At 42.3% G+C, this 22,487-nt stretch overlaps 1 protein-coding gene across 6 annotated transcripts; it reads right to left on the reverse strand.

The window, feature by feature from the left end:
* Positions 1–858: 858 nt before the first annotated feature.
* On the reverse strand, positions 859–20,952 carry syt2b (synaptotagmin IIb). 6 transcript variants are annotated; one of them, XM_078092395.1, is made up of 10 exons: positions 20,637–20,904; positions 8,133–8,361; positions 7,851–8,008; positions 7,072–7,666; positions 5,922–6,056; positions 4,933–5,100; positions 4,587–4,754; positions 4,251–4,368; positions 3,652–3,785; positions 859–3,563 (listed from the first exon to the last, which is right to left on the reverse strand). In XM_078092395.1, the coding sequence occupies exons 4-10, from the start codon at positions 7,279–7,281 to the stop codon at positions 3,348–3,350; spliced, it is 1,149 nt and encodes a 382-aa protein (XP_077948521.1). In that variant the 5' UTR covers positions 7,282–7,666; positions 7,851–8,008; positions 8,133–8,361; positions 20,637–20,904; the 3' UTR covers positions 859–3,347. The 6 variants fall into 6 exon arrangements, with proteins under 6 accessions (XP_077948521.1, XP_040059763.1, XP_040059761.1 ...); XM_040203829.2 differs by lacking the exon at positions 7,072–7,666 and having other exon boundaries at positions 5,922–6,047; positions 20,637–20,952; XM_040203827.2 differs by lacking the exon at positions 7,072–7,666 and having other exon boundaries at positions 1,254–3,563; positions 20,637–20,927.
* Positions 20,953–22,487: the final 1,535 nt, after the last annotated feature.

A 22,487-nucleotide genomic window follows, 5' to 3' on the forward strand; every position in this document is an offset into this window, starting at 1 on the left:
CTCTGTGCTCAGCTAGCCTGTGAGACCCGGGAAGACGGGGATTTTGTTGTTGCCCGCATTGCAGAAAGGTGACAGACTCATACAGTCCATTAACAGAACACCAGTAAACAAGTACGGGCTCTGTTGGTCCTCTGGCAAATGCACAAAACTAAGACAGAATCCGATGGCAGCTCGTATGCACGTGAATGAGAGAGTTTATTAAATGAACCGATGACCTCAGACACACTGTGGGAAAGAATAAGGAAGCACACTGATTGTGTGTGCTACGTGCTTCTCTCAGCCCCTCAAACGTAGAGATAACTACATTATAGTCTGTAAGATAGACATAATTGTTCATCTCCATGCACTTGCAGGTTGTAAATGACGGTTAAATGACAGTGACAAACCCCCACCCCCCCCCCCCCCCCCCCCCCACACACACACACACACACATTTTAAACAAAACCTCCCCACATTAAAGATGCAACGGTAACACACAGCATCGGAGCTTGTGACAGTTACACAAAACCATCCTGTTGCAATCCATCAAACTGTGTGTTCAGTCATGAGGTTACATTCGGAATAAAAAAAAATTATTGATTGCTTTATAACATGACTGGACCTCCTCTGCATCAATAGTATGTAGCTGTGATATTTCACAGAACTAATCCAGCAAAGCCATGTTTAAAGAAAAACTAGAATAAACTAAGATGACATTCAAAATAAAGTTTTGTTTAATTTATATTCAAATTACTGACTCATTTCCTATGGTGAAAAGTCTAATTAAACAGGATGGAAGGTTTATTTGAATAGCAATAAGATGTGACGGTACTGTTTGATGAAGTACGGATGGAAAAAAAGGGCTAAAAGTCAAATAAATCATCCAATGTGTCTACATTTAATAAACTTTCAAAGATCTGACACCCATTTGGCAGGAGCAAAAGAAGCAAACACTTCAAGGAGCCGCTAAATATTCTCCTTTTTTAAAATATATACGGTTCACTGGTCAGTGACCAACACATACTGTTTGCGAAGTCCAAGCAGAAATTACTAATAATTACACAACTTGTAGCCCAAGCATTGTAACACAGAGGACGAACCGGGACAGAAAACGACAATCGTGCAGAATTTTTGCAAACGGAGCGGATAAACAAAGCAACCCTGCTTCTATCTCGGGCATTAAAGGGAGCCTGTGAACCCTAACATGGATTATTCAGACACACATCCAGACACATTCAGCAAAAATACATACTCTTTGCAGTCAGTGCATACTCTTTTTTTTTTTCTTCTGTTTTTTTTTACTCCGTTTTATTATCAAAAGTGACACAGAACACAAACACACATACACGTTATAATTATGGTTCCTCGTTAAGTCATGCTACTATTTACATCATCTTGTGAGTACATGCTGTAGCCTATTAACAAATTTGCGTGATGCATAATGTCAACATTGGGGAGATGTAGTACTGTGCGTGACCCTGTCAGTGTGCGGCAGAATGTTTTTTACTATAGGTGACTATATATACGGCCTACTGTTGAAACAAATAAGGCTGTAATGATTTGAGTTAACTGAAACTTAACACCTAATTCTCAAATGCAATGACTATCGATACTGAAAATTTAAATTTATGAACCACAGGAATTAAAGAATTTAAATATTTCACTTTGAAAATGAATTCAATAAACCCAGTTGGTTTGAATTTAGTTATGAAAAGTCATTTTTTTCATTTTCATTCTCAGAAGTTCTGATAGATGATATTGTAAGTTGTCCTCTTAGAATTTCGCATCTGAATGAGCTTCAACCGTGAGATCAAAGATCAGCAATGATCAAGCAACCCGTTAATGGTTGAAGACAACGACAACAAATAAAATCTTAAAAGTTTGAAGGTGAGGCATTGAAATGAGTTCTTCAAAGTAAAATGTTTGAATGCTATGAACTGTGTGGTAATAAAATTAGACCTGTGCACGTCTGTCTAACACTCTGTGTGAAGAACACCGTAACGCTGCAGCACTTTGACTCCGACGAGTGAGCGATCTAAACAACATGAAATACTGCGAGGCATGATACATGCTGGATTGTGCAGCTCTATTTGGTTCAAGCTAAACGGTGCAAGACACGTTTCTTGTATTATATGCTTTGATGGAACACTTGCCCTGTTGAGATTCATACAAACCTGCCGTTTCTTACTTTGAATTCTTCTTCTCTGAAAAAGCTTAGCTACATTTTATATTTCAAATTGAGTTCTCTATAAAAAGGACCTTTTCTTTGACAGAAATCCTTCTGCTGTCTCACCAGAAACTTTTACAGTATCGAAGTGGACCGCAGTATGTTTACTAAACTATAGCAACCGTCCAGGGAAGACGGGTAGTCTGCAAATGGGTATCAAAACAAAAAAAAGGGATAGATGGAACTGTTTCTATGGAGGAAGAGCAAAATGTAAAAGAAGCATAGTTATAGTTATGTTAAACATCATGGTTAAGCCTTTCCGGTTTTACATCCAAGTGGTCAACACAGCCCAAGACAGATTCCAGATTGGAACATTCACAGTGTCCCTGACTACTTTTGAATGACTTCCAAAAGTTTCACATTAAAATAAAAAACAACGAAGCTTAGACTATTTCTCAAAGTGTCATATCAGGAAAGGCACCCTTGTATTCCTGTCTTAGATTGGATCTGCGTGAGGACACAGACGTGTGTGTTGAGCCTAAATGCATAGATGTGCCTTCGTGGCAACACAAAACAAGCAACTTAAATCAACTATTCCATATTGTATTCTACTGAGCTGACTGAACCAAGACAAGCATTTATGCAGATGCATTTTGAAAGTGACCTTGACCTCATTCATTCTCAATTAAATATTTTTGCATTAATAGACTTAAACAGACTCTATTGCAGGAAATAACCCAACACTACAGTACTTTCTATTGCAAGTTATAGCACACTTATTAGCAAGATACAATACCGGCGTGGTGTGTGCAGAGCAGCGGGGAGGTAAGTAAAGCATGCCCTATAAACTAAAGCTTTATTTCCAGCTTTGTCTTCACCAAGACTTTCGTTGAGTGTCAGCACCCTAAGAATCAGTTTCTCAGTTTCTTCAAATGAAAGAACGACCGCCAGTCGATCATTCATGAACCAGTCACCCAAAACTCAACGGCATTCTCTCCAGCAAACACCAATGTGTGAAATGAGAAGCTTAAAAATAGTTTTTTTCGACTTAACAGTTAATGAGGGGATATTCTAGGATGTCTCTTTTTTGCTGAGCAGGTTTCATGACGAGCAGTCACGTGTTAAGTCATGGTTTTTCATGCAAAGTAGAGGGCGGGGTTTGGATTTCTGAGTTAGTGCATCGGTTGGTTGGTGGAGCACGTTACTTCTTTGCATTCAAGGACGCCAGCTGACCATCTATATCCTCCTCAGGCTGCAATGGATGCCACTGGGCGATGGGGCGGCGCGGATTGGACAGCATGTCGGACCAGTGCTTCAGACCGAGGCCAGACGCCTTGCTGCCCACGAAGATCTTTCCAATGGCGTCGTTCTTGCCGATCTTGTCATAATCAAACACTGTGACCGCCACTAAGATTTTCTACGAAGGGGACAAGGGAGAATGTGTAACTTCTTATAGAGAGTCCTTTCAATATGCTTGTAAATCACTACATATTACATGTACATACCTGCATCTGTTCCAGTGGGATTTCGAAGCTGAAGGATTCATTGTAGTAAGGGTTCAGGGTGTTCTTCTTCACTGTCGTCTTCTTTTTCTTCAGACGCTTACCCCCCTGCAGGAGCTGGATCTTGACATAAGGATCTGAAAAGGGTATCAATATGATCAGCAATGAAAAACATGAGGTTATTGTAATGTTATTGCTGCATCCTGGTATCTCTAGCTGTTCCAAGGCTGCAATAAGCCAACTTAAGCCAATTTCTTGTTTTCCGGGTCTTCGGCCACAAGTTGCAAGCTTAACAGCATTTAACATTGTAGTTGTTTGAAAGCTGGTGTATCAGATACCAATTGGCACAGACCAGCTGTCGGTATTTAACAATTTGGGAGTGAGAATGTCTGACTTTTATTGAAAAAGGGTTGGAAACATTGGGCTGGATCAATATAAAAAATGTTCTTGTTAGTTTTAATATTTTTTAATATGTTGAAATTGTTCAGAGCATTCTCTTCTCCATGTTTTGATGCTTAAGGCTTGTAACTGTTTTATGTACGTAGGCATTGATCCTTTCAAAGGCGAAATCATGTGTTTTCAAACATGTAACTTTTCTCTACCAGATAATCCACAGGCGTCCATCTTCTTCAAGTTCTTTGCCTCCAGGATGCAGACGGTGAGTTTCCCGGCGGTGGGGACGTAACGGAGGGAGATGCAGATGTCTCCGAGTTTCTCAGGCTAATCAGTCAGCACAGAGAGACGGGACAGAAATGACATCATCATCTGCCGACAACCGCAAACTGAAGATGATGATGGACATGCTTGCCTAATATAACACTGGTGCTTACAATGAAATCTATAGAGACTAATGAGATTATGCTTGTTGGTAATAAATAAATCAATAAATCAGCACAGTCTTTAAAAGCAAAATATTGAAAGTTTAGTGGTAACAGCACCTCCTCTTGATCGGCGCTCTCCAGATCCTTCCACTCCTCAATCGGTCGTCCGAGGTCGATGGTGTTCATGGGAATCTTGACCTCTCCGATGACGTCATGTTTGGAAAATCGGTCATAGTCATAGACAGACATGGACAGAATCTTCCCACCGAGCTCCTCGTAGGGCACCTGATTGACATACACAACGCTTTGTTGTTTCGTACCTCAAGGATTCCATTGCTTACATTCTATCAGTCATAAAGATTAATCTCTGATTCAATTTTCTTCATTGATTCATGCCAAAACTGTGCCGAAGCGTGACGCATACCTGCTCTGCAACAAATTCTCCAAGAGCATTAAGACTAACCTTGAACACAAAAGTCTCGTTGAAGACAGGGTTCAGGGTTTTCTTGTGGACCTTGGTGTCGTACTTCTTCTTCTTCTCAGGTAAGAGCTGGACTTTGACGTACGGATCAGAGGTTCCACCTGAATCCATTGATATGAGGTCCGCAGCTTGGAGGATGCCGACTGTGAGCTGTGTGCAGAGTGTAGGAGACGGGAAACTGAATTTCATCAGGTCAAATAAATCCGACGTTTGTATCTCCATTCATGACGGGGTCACTGCTGCAGAGTTTGGTTATATAACATCGTATGACATCTTGAGTCTCGCCATCAATCTCCACAAACGTTTTGCACGACTGGAGACGTTTGTCAGTGTCAGAGGTTTTTAGCACTTTTATCTCGTCGGTCTCGCTGTACCGTACCGTAAGATCTGTGAATATGTGCTTGAGCTATACACTATAGCATTTCACCAAATTATTAATGAACTGACCCATTTCAAGTACACCTATTATTGTGGTCCCCGCTGTTAAGATCAAGTCATGAACGGCCAATGTGTCCATATGCTTCACATGGGAAAATAAGCTATTTTGGGGATTTTTACCACTCTCATATCTGTAACATGATGAGCACATTATATCATGGATTACATAGATGGATTTTATTACCATTATTTATTACCGTACAGAGCTCAGCGAGCTTCCAGTCTTTATGCTAAGCTAACCAGCTAATAGCGTTACCTTGTTTAATTCAGCTTGCAGGCACCAATAGGTTGCTGGCCCAATTGAAGTGGACATGATAAAATGTTGTATTCAGAAATTAGCTAGAATCGTTTTTTTATTTATTTTTTAGACCAATGTATTTTTACATGTTACATGTAAACTATTGGAGGTATCTGATCTGATGTAAATAGGATAGGAAAAATATAAATATCCACTTTAGTACACTGCCACTTTTGTACACTGTACAAAAGGCTTGGCGATATGTGTAATGTGTTCACAAGGGACAACCACGTACCTTCGCATTTTCAAAATCATAATCTATCGAATATTGCAGCTTTCCCAACTTCTCTTCTTCCTTCTCCTCCTCCTCTTTCTCCTCCTCCGTCAGTCCGGTTTCCCCCTCCTCGTCGTCTTCGTCGTCCTGGTGTATCTGTGATGTGAATGTGACAAGAACAAAGCAGGAGGTCAAAGGTCAGGGAGTCGGGGAGTTGGGGATAAGGACAATAAGGCTCCCTACAACAGCCAGCATGCCACAGACACTGGAGCTCCAGGACATTTTGTACGTGGGAGATACATGTTTTGGTTACTGCTTACCTGCACAGCACTTGATGATAGTAACCAACGATTTATTATTTAAAAGGTGAGAAACCCACAAATACATGTTTGTACTTTATTTTTTCCACACTGCCCACTAGGGGTATTTTGGGGATCGATTCCTTCGACATGCTGGTGCAGTAAAGTGACAGCCTGAGTCAACGGAGGCTTCGCATGCCAGTTCCACTAAGAAGAGTTTTCCAAAGAAAACAGATGTTAGCTGTCTTGTTTGTATAAGGGCTTTGATTTCACCAAATCTTTACATAAAAACCCTCAAGGAACCAGCTAACAACAGCGAATGCAATGTATATTAAGATAATAAAAGGGAAATTAGATATAATATTCAGTGCAAGGGGCTGTTTAGCTGCATTAAAACTTTTTTTGCGATCTTGACTTTAAAATGTCCTTTTGTCTTCTCATTTCTCAGGACATCCAGTTTCTATACATCCTATCTCCTCCTTGGGCATTATAATATAAAGAGGACAGATTTTGCAAGTAATTTGTCTCTTCATGCAGTTTCATCATCACCGTTTCCATGTCTCCCAAACAACCAACCATGCCCTTCATCACATGCAGAGGGTTATAGTGTTAAACAGGTCTTGCATATCATCTCTTAGTCCAATACTTTCCATATTCCATTGTCCCAAGAAACAATGCATTGGATGGTTAGATACTCCTCTCTGGGCTTTATGGAGCAGATCATAGCTTTCCATTGTCACATTCTCAAGCCATCATAACAAATACAAAAATAAAATAAAAAAGAGTTGCAAAGGAAGCTACGACTTTCATTCCATGAAACCCCCCTCCGACCGGGGGGGGTCGGAGAGCGTCACTGTGAGCTATCCACCTACCGTAGAGCGGGAGTCCACCACAGTCAAGAAACACGAGGCACAAACAAGACAGACACAAAGCGAGGGGGAAAAAAAGGGGTGGGGGAGCAAAGAGAGGAAGAGATTCAACTCACAAGACACCAAACACACTAAAAGAGGAGACGCAGTCAACACCACCGCCACAATTATGATGAGAAATGACACTCTTCTTCTTGTTTGGCAATGATGCATTTGTGGACTCAAGTGATTGATTGCATTAATTAACTGTCGCTGGAGTTCAGGGCAATCTCTGGTGGTGTTAGTTCTCAAATAAATCACTGGCTTTTCACTTTGCTTTATAAATATCCCAATATTTTTGCAGGTGTCAGGCCTTTATCCATCATTTCGATCAGAAAATATGAAGCTTTTGCTACTTTGCAACTTGCCAAAAGAAACTTTACCCTTCGTGGTGCTCATTATTCTTTGCCACCTGGTGACAAAGTGTGTCATTTTTCACCATCGGGCCACAATGGAGCACGTCACACGTTTGACGACCACAACAACAACAACAACATCAAATAAAAGGAGGGGAAGAGCGCTCTCCTTGTGTCCTCTACAGCTTGGGATACAAAAGCTGCTGGTGAAAGATCAAATTTGGTTAGCTAGAGACATATTTCAAAGAATAAAAATGCAGCAATACATCATGAAGAACAATAAAATAAAACCTCTTGAATGATGAATTAGATCGAGTAAAGAAGTGGCCAAACTGCACCCAGTAGACCCCGTTACCCTGACGGGATGCCCCCTTGACTTTGGCCTACCTCGCCCTGCATGTTCTTCATGTTGAAGCCATCCTTGCCCTTCTTTCCTTTCTTATTCTTCTTCTTCTTGCAGCAGCATTTTTTGATGATGCAGAAGCAGCAGGTGAGGAAGAGCAACGCGGCCACCACGGCGATGGCGATCAGAGCCCAAGGAGGTACTGTTGGTTACAAAGACAAGAGATTGACTTGGGTGTTTGTCACAAAGGAAGTTGTACCTTTTTGTCAAATAAAGCGCACTTGGGTTCCCAGCAGGAAGCAGGGATGCACTGCCGCATTACTCACATGGGATTTTATCTATTTCGTTCAAGAATTTGCTCTTGATCTCCTCAAACATGTCGTTCTTGCTGATCTCTGTGTTGTTGGAGCCGGAGGTGTCCGGCACCGAGGTGGAGACGAAGGCCTGGGTGGGCGCCGCGGTGGCGGCGGTGACACCGGTGGGTTCGGCGGCCGCCACGGCCTCTGCCTTCCGGAACAAGTTGAACTTCATTGTCAAAGACTAGGCGCAGGGTCCCTGAGGCACACAGATCAGACGGAGGGGAGAGATAATATACGGCCCAAAAAAATTCAGTCATGACCTCACTGGGGAGATATGGAACAAAAAGCCAATTAAATTGTAATGAAAGACTTCGTGCCATTCACAATATTCAGAAATAGGATGCCATAGGTTCTTTTGGCTCTCAGGGAGAGAGACCAGACAGATGTGTTTTATAGGGTAGAAGGAAAAACTTAACAAACAAATTAGCAAAGAAAAAACAATAAAACGATTTGTTAATATTTGGGAAATATGCTTAATAAGTCAGATAGAAATTTGTATGCTACGCACATGTAGATGCATTAAGCACGGCACTGGAGAGACGCCGTTAGCTTAGTCATAGTCACACCAATTGTTTCTGCGGCACCTTTTCACTACAAACTCTTCATACACCTTCAGACATCATGTAACACACAGGGATTTTGTTGAGGGACACTTGTCAAAGACAAACAATTTAAAATAAAAAAGGCCATGTTTTTAATCTACGTTCAGTTATATGTGTAAGTTAAGTACTGTATGTTTCTTAAGTGACGTATAAGTTAAGTATCAAAGTTAACTTTGGTTTCACACAAACAGCCGACTGCCGCATGAGAGTCCTGTGTTTGTTCATCCGTCTCCCTCACAGACTTTGCTGCTGTCTAGAATAAATCCCTTTTATCCTCAACTCGTCACCGTCAACACAGCTACTAGAGGCATCCCTGCACCAAAGGTTTGCGCCTGTCTCAATTTGTTATGCTAAACTACGCTTATCGAAAATCCGGCTCAATTGATTTTCATCCTACTCCCTTCTAGGATAAGAAAGCCGATACGTATGTTTCCCAAAGTGTGAATAATCTATTTCTCTCAAAGCAAAAAATGTGTAAAATGTTGTTAAATCAGAGCTTCTCACGCTCGCCCGTGATATTTCATTTCCCCCATTAACAGGCGAATAACTGGTAACGACCATCCCAGTTGTTTGAGAGATGATGAGATCAGGAGCTGTAATGAAGCCACTCGGCTCTGTGGAAGATGGAGGGATGCAGAAACGGACTGGGAGCACTAATAACAACAATGTCCACTGTCAAAGAAAGATTAAACAGAAACGAGTTACATTAATGAGCGCAGGTCCTCAACGGATGAATCTCATAAGACATAAACGTCATGTTTAAACTAAACTAATCAAGTTTAAACTAATCACGCACATTATGCTGATGATGTGAGAGTTTACTGCCGGTGTGAGCCGGGAGCAGAAACTGAGGTGATTATATTTCCCTCTTTCAACACATGGGTTTGAAAGCAGAAACAAATCACAATTTCACATAAATTACACAAATGAGATGATTTGTTAGGTGGTTACCTTTATGATGATGTAAGGTAGCTGGCTGACAGACGTGAGCGAATTAGAGCTCCACGTTTAACTTTTAACTAACAGTAAATAATGAGGCTTCCATTCAAATTGGTTCCAGCACAATAAAAGAATTACAAGTGGCTCTTTGCGATGACTCACCTTCTCTCTCCTCTGGAAATTCAATCTCAAATCGCAAAACAGCTGACAAAATCAATTTACCTCTCAGCCTCAAGTGGGTATTATATTATGTTATTCTCTATTTTCTCTTTGAGATGTGACACCAGAAAAGCATTACCATTGATGACAACGCTCCGGTCTAAGTGTGTGTCCTTATTTTTTATTTTTTTTTCTATGTTGATCTCAGTCTTTCTTGGCCCAAAATAAAGACACAGATATAATGCATCTTAACAACTGCAGCATCGATTCAGCTTGGATTAGAATCAGTACATTATAATGTGATGAGGGCAATGAGAAAGAATGATTCTGTGATTATGTATTAGCTTACTTAAAGCAAGAGTAATACATATGAGATTAAGAAGGCTAATTAACAAGGACAAAAAAGAGTTTGGTTTGCCGTGGTTTGAATTCTAGCAGCAAGATCATTTTGACTGATTAATAATAATAATATAACATTCCAGGGAGCTGCTGCTGTGAACGACTGGAACAGAGGTTTGAACGTCTTGCCCCCCTCCATCTTAACATAATACTTAAGAATAATTGGCAACCTGACAATCTTTTACTTGTTTTCCATCTACAGCATCTCTATGCTTGATTGTCTTTTTCTTCAGGGGGAAAATAATAAAAGAAAATTATGCATTTTCAAGCACACCCAGAGAGCATTTCGTGATTCAACCTCTTTTTTTTTTTTGCAATCACAATCTACCATAAAAGCACTGGAAGAAAACGATCCTTCTCAGTATAAAAGAAACCAGCAGGAACAATATTTGGGTGCGGGCCTTTTCACCGATGACCCCACTCCCACAAACACACAAACACATGACTCTTGAAGTCATATCCGGTGAGTCGTTTGTTCCAGATGTGCTCACAGTGGACGTGAGGATACCCGTATCACGGCCTGATCCCCGATTCAGCCGGCTTCTCTGTGGTCGGCAAACACAATCATGATGTAACCTCATCTGCTCTGACTCACGGGCCACAGATCGATCACTATTGCATTCCAACATGTGTATTTCCGCGTGGCCTCTTCATGAGCAAGGATTTGTGGTCAAAATCTGAGCCGTTCAATCCAGCGGAGGTCTGAGCGATCCGGGCCGGCGGATTATTGTTGCTAAGCAATCCCCGTACTGTCTGTCAGCTATTCAACCCGCCTGTAGCCGAGCTGACCAGCCAATCGAATAATCAATTGGCTCAAAGCCAGATTCAAGTCCCCTGGCGGTGCACTGGGCACTGGCGTCATACGAGTGGCGACCGATTTATGGTGATTGGGATGAAAGTTGTAGCTGAAAACGAGGGTCCTTTTGCTTGATATCTGTACACGAAGTCCTCCCCTCCAATCACCTCCAACAAAACATGTGCGTAGTTATTCACGATGACAAATAACTCAACACAACTTTTGTAAGTTGCACTCAATTTATCAGCGATATGGAGATTGGCTAAATGCAAAATACAGCAATCACCCATCGATCCCCCCCCCCCCTTTCTTGTTGTAGACATGTGTTTACCTCCGTCCCATCAGCACTCAATCCTTATCAACCTTTGATTGATGCAGCTCACCACTGGCCAGCATCACTCAGCCACACAAACACACACTTCCTGATATCACAAGAATAGATTCACGTAGAGAAAACACCGTTTAGCATCACTCACTTAGTTTGCGAATGCAGAGGAGATCCTCTGGGATAGCTTATCTGCTAATTCTACGTTCCAGATCACAGAGCTGCACCTTCGTTTGAAAAAAAAAAAAAAAAGATCTCCAAAACAAAACTCACCGTTCAGATGCGATATTCCCCTTTGTGAGGCGGCCCATCTAATATCAGTGACTACGGCGGTAGCTACAGTCCCTCAGAGCGCTGGCAACATAGTCTGATCTCTCCCATAAGCAGAGACTGCAGTCTCCTCTCACTTCTCTCCACTGCAGCACTGCACCCCCCTCCCCCTCCTCCTCTTCCTCCCTCTCCCTCCCCCCCCCCCCCTCCTGCACACCATCTCCCCCCATTTTCCACCCTCCCATCACACACCTCCCTGCTCCGTCTCCGTCTCCCTCAATGCACTTGTGCACGCAGCCTCTTTACCCCCCTCCCCTTCCCCTATTTGTCTCTCTCTCTTTTGCTCTCCCCAACCTCATTTGTGATGCTGCTCACACGGCTGATTGCAGCATGCCAATCTTTGGTCCAGCATTGCCGGGCAATTGTGAAAGATCTATGTGCCCAAGTTCTAGAATGTGTGTGTGAGTGTTTATTTTGTTTGAATGAAAAGCCACAGTTTAGTCAGAGATGGCGACCAAGCAAGTAGCAGGACAGCTGACAAAGGGTGTGCAGACTTTTTTTTTACCACATCAGCCTCAAATAGTATCACAATGAGCTCATACGATTAATTGGATCCCTGCAATTGATCTCAGAAGTGCGATATGAACCCTCTGGTGGGACCGTTCCCTGAGAAACTCATTCAGAGCGAACAACTGGGATCAAGAATGATTAGGTCAACTTGTCTGCCGCTCACTGATCCCTCCAGAGATTCGTCAATGATGAGTGGAAGTGAGCAGATTGCAAAGCAGACTCTGTCTACAATACGAAACATGCAGAAAACCATTACATTTTGAAACACGTGATCAAGAAATGAAAATGTGAAAAAAAAATCAGGCCCAAATATAAAAATCTGGGCAGAAAGAATTCCTTTTTTCTCCCTCCTCAAACCCCTGTATCAGGGAAATGCCTCTCCACACGCTCATGCTCAGCCAGCAGCTGTCAGCAGTGGTGTGAGGGGCACTCCTCTCACTTCAGGTGGGACTGCAATGAGCTCCTTCTGCCTGAGAGGGGCAGGGATCTCACACGAGTGCACAATCGCAGAGCACACTTTTATTTCTGTTTCTAGGGAGTTGTGCCCCTGAGATATTTGTCTCATTGTTTTTTTCCCAAAAGGATTTTGCAGAAGGAGAAGGGACTCGGAGGACTCTTTTGAAATAATGCTTTAGCTTCCTTCAGGACTGTTCAGAATGGCTATGGTGGGGTATGTTCCTATGTTAATGCTTAGATATTCAAACAGCCTGCAACTTTGAACGTGTTGTCTTGCACGACCTTACCATCAACCTGCAAGCTACATAACTAAAAAAAGTGCTTGACAAATCACAAGTCACATCTGTAAAAATTTAACATGAACTATACAACTCGGGGTGCTTTAAAGGAATAGATGTACTACGTTGTGTGAAGAGAAATGACATGGGTAGGGTTGTGAACATAACCCGAGGAGCTAGCATGGCTAACTGGCTAACATTTCATATTTTGCCCCTAATATTTTGCTTGTTCAAAAATAAAAAATAACACGTTCACTAAGGATTATTTGTTGGACGATTTGTTATTTCTCTCAACTAATTGTGTTAAATTTTCCCATGTTTTTGTGTCAAAGTGAGGACCACGATGTTTGAAATGGGACCAGTAATGAAACTGAACACGCTGTGATGTGATCGCTGGGGGCAACTCCTCTCCTTCACACTATTTCCACTCACGGGGTTTTTTCTCTTGCCGCTGACAAGCTAAGATTGCTGTTATGAGTGCCTGCCAACTTTATGGAACCCTGGAGAGGAATTAAACGTTTGTTTTTCTGTCATGTGTCATGTATCAAGAAGAAGATGAACCAGTTAGTGAGATTTGGAGAGAGTTTGTTGAATTGCGTCTAATGTGAAATATTTCAATATTACTGAAGATGAATTACTTGTGTTTGACAATGTAGACATGACCACAGATTTCCGAACAACGACTTCGCCTCGAGTGAGACTCGGTTACACACTGACAAATACACTGGATCAGGTTTCAGTTCCGTTATAGTTTCTATAATCGCAGAAACTTACACACAACAAGCACGTTAGTGGCAAAAACAAAGACTCAGTGGGCGGACATTGATGACATCGCCTGATATGATTACATCGCAGCCCGCTCAGCGTCAGCGGTCTGCTGCGTTCTCCCTCAATACTGGCTTCCTCTTTAGTCATCTGGACACAATAAAAAAATGTATCCAGGTTGACAAATACAGACATTAGTCCTTAAAAAGTTGAACCAAGAGGGGGCGATTGTTGTATTTCTGTACCTTTTGAAGAGCCATAATCAGTGTTTTTTACTCCATATAACCTTCATATTGGTTGTTTAACGGCTTTGATTTAAGAAAAACAACATCACAAAAATATGTATATTAATAATTAAGAGAGAAAACAAAGCAGCAGTACAAGGTTGTGAGTGATAATAAAGTTGTGTAAGAGATTTTTCATTCCACTGGATGTGACGTCATCACATCCAATCAGCTAATGTTCTTGACCAGCTTTCACAAATCACTTGTGCTCCTTGACTCAGCACTTTTGGCGAGGAGAGTTTAGTGCAAGGTCACAATGCAGCTGCATTATCACCCAAAGCAGTGGTGGAACAGTAGGATCGGTTCACCCGGTGTCCCGGTGCACTGTGGGACAGTCCAGCACTTCCCTTACTCCACACTGTCTTCAGAGCATCTGTGAATGAGTAAATCTCTCTCTCTCTCTCTCTCTCTCTCTCTCTCTCTCTCTCTCTCTCTCTACTAGTCGTCTTCTCCATGCAAGGATGAGCCAGGCCTGAACCCTCTACAACCGCTATCAACCCCTCAGATAGCAAACACATGCAGAGGCCACCGCTGCTTTGGTCCAGATGATCCGTTTCCTCCGAGGCAGCAGGGAGGATGTGGAAAAAAGACTGCGCCCCTCAGCTCCTGCAGGGAGTGCTGCAATGCAGGGGTGTAAGAGAGAGAAACACGAAGCCAGGAGGCAGTTTGACCAACAGTCAGCCGCTCGCACGCTTCCCTTCATTTCCCGCCATGCCTCACTTCTTCCACCCCTCGTTGCTTCCATCTCTTCCCTCTATCGTTCTCGGACTTCCTGCATCTCTCTCTCTCTCTCTTTAGCGCACACACATACACACATAAGGCACTGGTTGTATTCTGGCGCATCGTTACGGCCACGGAGGCAACAGTAAACACAAAACACCATATGGTCGCCGTTGGCTCTGTACTTCAGTGTTTGGGTCTTGAAGTAGCAGTTGGTCAGCAAGGTGACAGTGGGTCTGTGTCCGGCTGTGTGTGTCTGTGTGCGTCTGGAAACACCGGGGGGTATTCATGGAGTGTGTAGCGTGGCTGGACGGCCGTCGAAGAACGGCGGTTTTTCACTCTGAGTTACTGGCGTGATGACGCTACACGGTGTCAGTACCCGAAGGGAAGAAGAGCTGTGGTCCGTCGACATGATGGTGTGAGTTCAATGAATACTGACATTGAAAGAGTTTGCCTTCAAAATTGTTTATCAAAGCAAAGAAATACAATTATTGAGGCTAACATTTTAGTCAAAGTAGACCGAGGATGATTTGAGGGGATGCGGGGATCATAGAAATAAAACAGGAGTAGTAAAGACATTCCCATTCATATCAAAGTAGCAGGATGATCACAGCGGCGGCCATTTTCACGTGTACCTTTGCCTTTGCAACCATTGCAGGGGACTGACTGATTGAATCAAGGTTAGCCAGATGGGTGAAAATTTTTCTTTGCTTATTCTCCTCCTTTTGTAGCATCAAGGCTAACTGGTGGAATGCTGGGTAGTCAGCCAGCTTGCTTTGTGCTGCTTTAAATATGCGTACTGCTAACACCACGTTGTGTGGATAATCATTAGCAGTAATCAGCACCTTGTACTTTTTGATTTTTCTTTCCATTTTTTTCAAAACATTTTTTGACCTAATATTTTTTAACTTTTTTTCCATGACTTACATCCTTCTTTTTCAAACTAACTTCAAACATTTTTTTGAAAAGATTTTTGACCTAATATTTCTTTAATTTAATTAAATAATTCCTTTCCAGACGTATTTTGACCCAAAATATTTGAACTTTTTTTCCCAAAAAATGTCGGACCTAATATCTTTGGTCTTTGTTTCCATGACATATTCTCACCTAACATATTTTGACTCTTTTTTTTCAGAATTTTTTTTCACCTAAAATATTTAGCCTTTTAAACCTAATATTCAACTTAAAATTTCAACATATTTGTTTATTTTTTTAACTATGACATTTTTCGACAAAACATATTTTAACTTATTTTCAAAACATTTCTTTTAACATAATATTTTATCTAGGTCAATAATATTTTTTGAGGGAGGTCTACAACAAGTTTCATTGTCGTCTAGCAAATATTTTGCATTGGATGAATATTATTTGACTTGATCCATTACAGTTATTCAGTGCAGAAATATGACAACCTATGTGAAGTTTTAGCAAAGGTTTTGGTTTGACATTAAGAGAGTGAGGAAAAGGCTAAGGATGATTAGCCCCACTGCAAAGATCTGGGGCAACATGGCGAAGTAGTGACGAGTAGCGAGAAAAGTGCTATGAGTAATGATCCGATCCTTCTGCACTGACTTTCGACCCTCTTCTACTCCTCTTCGGCCTCAAAGAGCATCATCACATCAGTTTTTATCTTGCTAATTGAACAGTAAGCATTAGCTTTAAAAGCTAATGCATTCAAGACATGGACACAATAGGTTTCCCCACAGAAAGTGGTGTGTTTTAAAGCAAGAGGCCATGTTTCCAAGTCTCTCGGCTAAAGGCAAGGCGGTAAATGCAAATACCAGATGTGTGAATTGCAGCATCTTCCATTTTCTGCTCCAGCCAATGTACAAATCTGTCATCGTTTTGTGCCAGAAGACGACGAGACAAATTGGTGTCATTAAGAAAACCCTTTATCAGCAAATCCTCAAAAAGAGGTCTGTATTCTTCATCATCTCAGAAAGAGGAAGAGGGATCCTCCTCCATCTGCTATTATAAGCAGCCTATTAGTCAATTTAGGACCCAGAGTCACCAGTCGAGGGCACTTTATAGAGTGTGTTTTACAAAGGTATCAGGGAAACGGCTCTGACTGGTACCTTCAGTGTTAATATTTTGAGGGCATTTTGAGGGCATTTATTCTGTAATTTTACAGAGTGGAATCTTTTACGTTGAAGGTTTACTAGCGAGTACTTTGGCATGTTTGATTGCTACTTTACCCTAAAGCTGCCAATTAGAGATCGAGATTAGAAATGCATTAGAGATTTAAACATTCAGTAGTCATGAGCAACATAAACTATTTCGTTTTTATCCTGATCAATGCTGTTAAATGCTTTATTGGGTTCTAGCGAGTCAGTGACTGAGTTGTCTGCTTTTGGTTTTTACACCTTTTTTTTTCTGCCTGCGGAAGAAAAACGATGCAGTGAAAGCAGTGAGAGTGACCTAAAAGAGTGAAGTTGTTCACTGGGGAGCTAAACAAACGGCGAAAAAAAATCCCAGGGTATTAATTATCCTTTCACCACTGTTACCAATCACTCAAACCCCCCAAAAACTGCTTTTTATTTGGTAAGTCCTTCACTAGAAATGTGGAATTTTCTGCGTCTTCAATTTCAGCCTTTCATCATCACAGCGTGTAGACAGCCAGTCATCATCTAACCCACTTCAGTCTGCTACTTGAATATATGAATTCATCCATGAAGCTCTCAGCTGATTTGCTGAAAAGAATTGATCCTGAAACCGGTTAGGCCCGTAGATGATCCAACCCCCCACAACCGCCCCACGCCCTTGGATATAACTCCAGTCATTATTGTGGATTTTGACCTGCTGCCTCTTTTCTTCAGGGAAACCGTCTCTGGTTTTAGTATCCACATCCATTTTTTGATACAGCAACTGACAATTTAATTGGTGATTGCTCAAAGGCAAAACAAAAAAGGCACATTATGCACCTCTTCTTTTCAAGACCAGTCAAGCAGTAAAACAAAACCACTCTGCCGTATTCTCAGGCAGAGAAATATACTCAAATCGTCCAAATGACAGAAAAACACCAGAGCTGAACTGAAGGAGACATGAGTTCAGCAGCTTTCTCAGAGAAGTTTTCTCTATAAGTCTATAAAACATCACAGTCTGCCCCACATGTCCACGGGTCTCACAAAAACATCATCCGATGCCATTTTGTGAACCGCTATCCCAATGTATCCACGCACGGTAGTACTGCTAATGATACACACTACACTGTCTGAAGCGTAAATGAGAAACATCAGCAGTGTGCGTACATTGATGCGCCTGACAGCCTGCGAAAGAGGAGCTCAGTTTAGAGAGGACAGCATTAAAGGCCGTGGTGCCGAATCCCATTTCATGAACCATCAGGCTGCAGACGTCCTGCGGGTACGAACACCTCAGGAGGAGAACTAACCGTGCGAGGAGATAAAATGAGGCCTTCTGACTAACCGCGAGAACCGACGAGGACTTCAACGTGCCGTTACTCATATTTCCAAAACAAAACCATCTGGTAACAAAGCCCCATGCGATCATGCACATGAGCGAAACTTAATGGTGCGGTTCAGGAGGCGGTTATCAACCATTGATCTGACGTATATCCAATGTGGGAGGAGACCAGTAAGCTCAGACGTTCATGTCATTCTGCTCTTTCATTTGAGGTGACTGGGCTTTAAAAAGATCATTTTACCCATTCATCTTTTTTAGCTTCATGCACCACTGAGCATCCTTACATTGTAATGAAATAGGCTCCGCCTCCGAGGCTGAATCCAGTTATCTTTATGGTAACTTGAGCACATCAATCTAAACACAAATTAAAACATGCTAACATACTTACAAAAAAAATGCTAATATGCAAATGTTTGGCAGTTATGGTTTATTATGTTAGTTTAGTATGTTAGCATGCTGATATTTGTTAGTGAGCACCAAACACAAAGGGCCCACAGTTGATACTAAAAGGCTTGTGGTTAATTGCTGTAGAGATATGTCACTCAAAAGCAGAAATGTCAAGGAATAAATGTCAGGGCACCACCATGCATGTCTGTATTAACCTTTTGTTGATATATTTCGGTTTGGGCCAATGTGGTGGGCTGAATAAGCATCGTCATTGAAGGAAACCAATAATTAAAGGGGAAGTGATCAAACGCTATGGATCAAAAAGCACAGAATATAATCATTTCCATTCAAATGCTGTTTAAATAAATTGCTTATGGCAGTGTTCATTTGGGTTTCTTTCATTCTGCCAAATGGGGTAAAAATGATTTGTTTAATATGTCATTTTATATTAGTGATCAGGAGCCCATAGTTTATTTGAATTGTAAACTGAACAATACTGTTTTAGGCTTCTAGCCTATTATACAGTAAACTTAATATTATATATAAAGTAGCTCAACATTATACGTATAGTAAATTTTACATGGTGCAGCATGTACACATTGCAGTAGTTTGTAAAACGTTTCAGACGGACGTGATCGATCTGACTGGGACAGACGTGATCACCATAAGAGGTTCACGCTGAATGCTTTTCTTATGAAAGGGATCTGAGAGATGAAATGCTGACTCCATCACCAGACGCCCCGGGACGAGCTTCAAACCTGTGTGATACTATCAATCCTCTCCAAGGATACAGCTAAATGTAAATTCAGCAAGACATTTTATACATAAATTTTATTTTTATATATAAATATATATATATATGTTACTTCTATGTTAGCAACCTGTTAAACATCCACTGCAGCACTAAATGCACCAAGGCCAGGACATACAAGTCCTCTAGAGGAAAGCTGCGCGTGACAGTGTGCATACGTGCATCCGGACATACTGCAGCTCCACACCTCCGTGATTCACTACTGCTGATGCCAAGAGGAAGTCCTCGCTTGGCTCACACACTCCCAGAGTGTCCCAGTCATGTACTCATAATACCCCCGGGGAATAGAGAAACCAATGCACCACCTGATCTGTTCACCCCCCCCCCCCCCCCCCCCCGCACTCTACGGACATTGCCCGATGTTGGAAATAAAATATTTTCTTAGTCGATATGAAAAAATTCCTGCAAGGCCAAATAAAGAGATTATGCTAAATGAATTGAACCACAAATGTCAAGCTTCCATGTAATTGTTGTCCATCAGAAGATGTAATGCGCAAAATGTTACAGCATGTTAATAAGAGAATTTCTTTCAACCACCTTCCACATAGGAGGGACTATTTTCTAACGGACCAATTCATTGGCTTGATAGATTAATAAGAACACATTGAGCTCTGTAGACTTTAACGTGGTCTTTTCACTCCTGCTGGCACAGCAGATTTGACTTTGCAACACATTCCCTCAGAGCTTTTACTGTATGAGAGTGAGCTCCCACTCGTCATCCATCTACAGTAAAGACGACCACACTGTAAAAAAAAAAAGAAGGCCCCTGGTAAAGAAATACAGATGAAAAGAAATAAAACATCGGTATTAGGTTAGGTCAAAATAACTTATTTTCTATCAATTAATTATGATTTTGTTTCGTACTTATAGTCCGTATATGTTTCCAGATTACAAGCAATGAAAAGTGGTTTAAATGGCGCAGGAAATCCCCATCTCACAATCCACCGTGGCACATGTCTCCTTTTGATATGTAACGTTATACTGCAGCACTACATGATGGCATGAAGACTCACCGGCGTGCCCTTAAAAGTTCCACCCAGCCAGATGAGAGATGACTTAAAGTGCACCAAAACGAAAGGCTACTGGTCCGTTCTAATTACCCCCGGGGCCATTTATCATCTCTCTCTCTCTCTCTCTCTCTCTCTGCAGAGCTTTTTCCATTTTTTCACCCTGCACACTCAGCCAGCATGTGTGTAATGAGGCTAGGTGCCTGTGTGACAACCTGCAGCAAAGCCTCAGTAACTGATGCTGCAGTGTGGGACAGACGGTGAAATACAAAAGGCTGCTTACCTTCAACAGAGATGCGCTGCCTCCCAAACACAGAGTGGAAGCAGAGAACAAGGTCAGGTATGAGGAAAGAACAAAAAAAAAAAAAAGAAAAAATATTAACACTCTGCACTTCGGTTCATCCAAGACATCTCGAAACCCCGCAGCTGGAAGGTCCCAGTTTCACCCGGACTGGACTTTTCTTTGCAATGTGCTGCTGACTTGTACTCAGATCAGACGGCAGAGGAATCACAGATTAACATTGTTCACACACACTGAGATCAGCACAAGCATCAGAGCCGGTGCAGCTCCACTGCTGTATTTCCCGGCACTGTTTGCTCATTGGCTGAGGAGCTACTCAATAAAAAAAAACCCTCCTTGTCATCAGTTGGGCATGGAGGGGAGGGGGCTAGATTTTTCTGTGGCGCACTAACAACCGCGCTCCTCCTCCTTTTCTTTTCTTGCTCCATCACTTTTTCCCCCCCCTCAGCAAAGGCAGCCAGGGGAGTGCTGAGCTTTGAGAATTAGACGCAGGAGGGAAGGGAGGAAGAGAGCGAGGGGGTGGGGGAGAAGTGGAGGAGAGGAGGTGGGAGAAGGGGGGGAGAGGTGAAGATGGTGAACGGCAGTCTCGATTTTAGGGTCCTGTGTCTCCCTGCTGCAGGAACCCGAGTGCAGTGAGGTAAGAGGACCGGAGAGGCCAGGAGGAGAGACAGTGTGTGTGTGTGAGTGTGTGTGAGTGTGAAGGGAGGGTAGGGAGGGGTGTGAGGGGGGGTACCGGTCCTCTCGGGCTGGTTTTGCTGCAGTACATTTTGTTTTGTTTTTCCAGCAGCAGCTGATGTGATGCTCCAGCGGGCTCAGCGGCGCAGAAAGGGAAACTAGTTCCTCCCTCCCTTGTTTGCTTGCGTCTTTCCTGTAAGTGGTGAATAATTTAAGAGAGCAGAAGGTGGGATGAGCTGCAGGGCAGCCACCGATCACCCCTGCTTCATCAAGGAGACGGAGATTACACACTCGTCCGATTAAACAGAAAGAATCAAAGTCAAGCAGGAGCCAGGGAGAGCATTACATCCGACCCCACATTCAGTTTAACAGCTTTGACAGTTGACATGTTTTAGGAATCCGGATGGGTCATGTCATGTGATGAAAACGGATGATCCTCTTGTATTTCATTCCGTTCGGACCAAACAACGTGGTGCCTCAATTTAATTAGTGGCACTTAAAGAAATCCCATTCTGTCATGTGGAATCAATAGCCACACTGGAGAGCTGCATCAATCCGCCACAGCAGGTTCTCCAGGGAAATCCTAACAACATGAAGCAGGGATCCTCGTTCACCTTAGCCACAGGGAAATATGTAAATACATTATTTTAAGCTATTTTACATTGAAAGTGGAGGCAGGTGCATAAGAGCTCCGAGAGACAGTGGTCACCCTACAACGGCCTTTAGAAAAAAAACGGTATCACACGATCATAAAGGGGAACGATGATACATCAATGTCCGAGGAACGTTCGGTCAATGCTCACTAGCTGCCGCTTCTTGAAGTCTGTAGCTTTATTTCCTTTTTTTATGCCCAGAGGAGCTTTATTGGGTCCTCAGTTCTGAGACAGGAAATAAAGCCGTGTACTGGAATGACGCCCCCGGGTGCCCTCGGTGTATAACGTAGATAATCGTTGCCGAGTCAGCAGTTTCTGTGCTTATATTTAATTCAGCGGTCTGTGGGCGATGCTAATATTGCATGGAATGTCTTAGCTTTTTTCAACACTTCAGATCAATAAATATGCATTTCGATGGAGTTAACCGGCTCTCTCGTTCTTTCTATTTCCTCGGAAAAGCAAAAGAAACAAAACGTTAGCTAATCTCTCATTTCAGATTCATTGT

Source organism: Gasterosteus aculeatus, chromosome 17 (genome assembly GCF_964276395.1).
Source record: "Gasterosteus aculeatus chromosome 17, fGasAcu3.hap1.1, whole genome shotgun sequence".
Lineage (NCBI taxonomy): Eukaryota > Metazoa > Chordata > Actinopteri > Perciformes > Gasterosteidae > Gasterosteus > Gasterosteus aculeatus.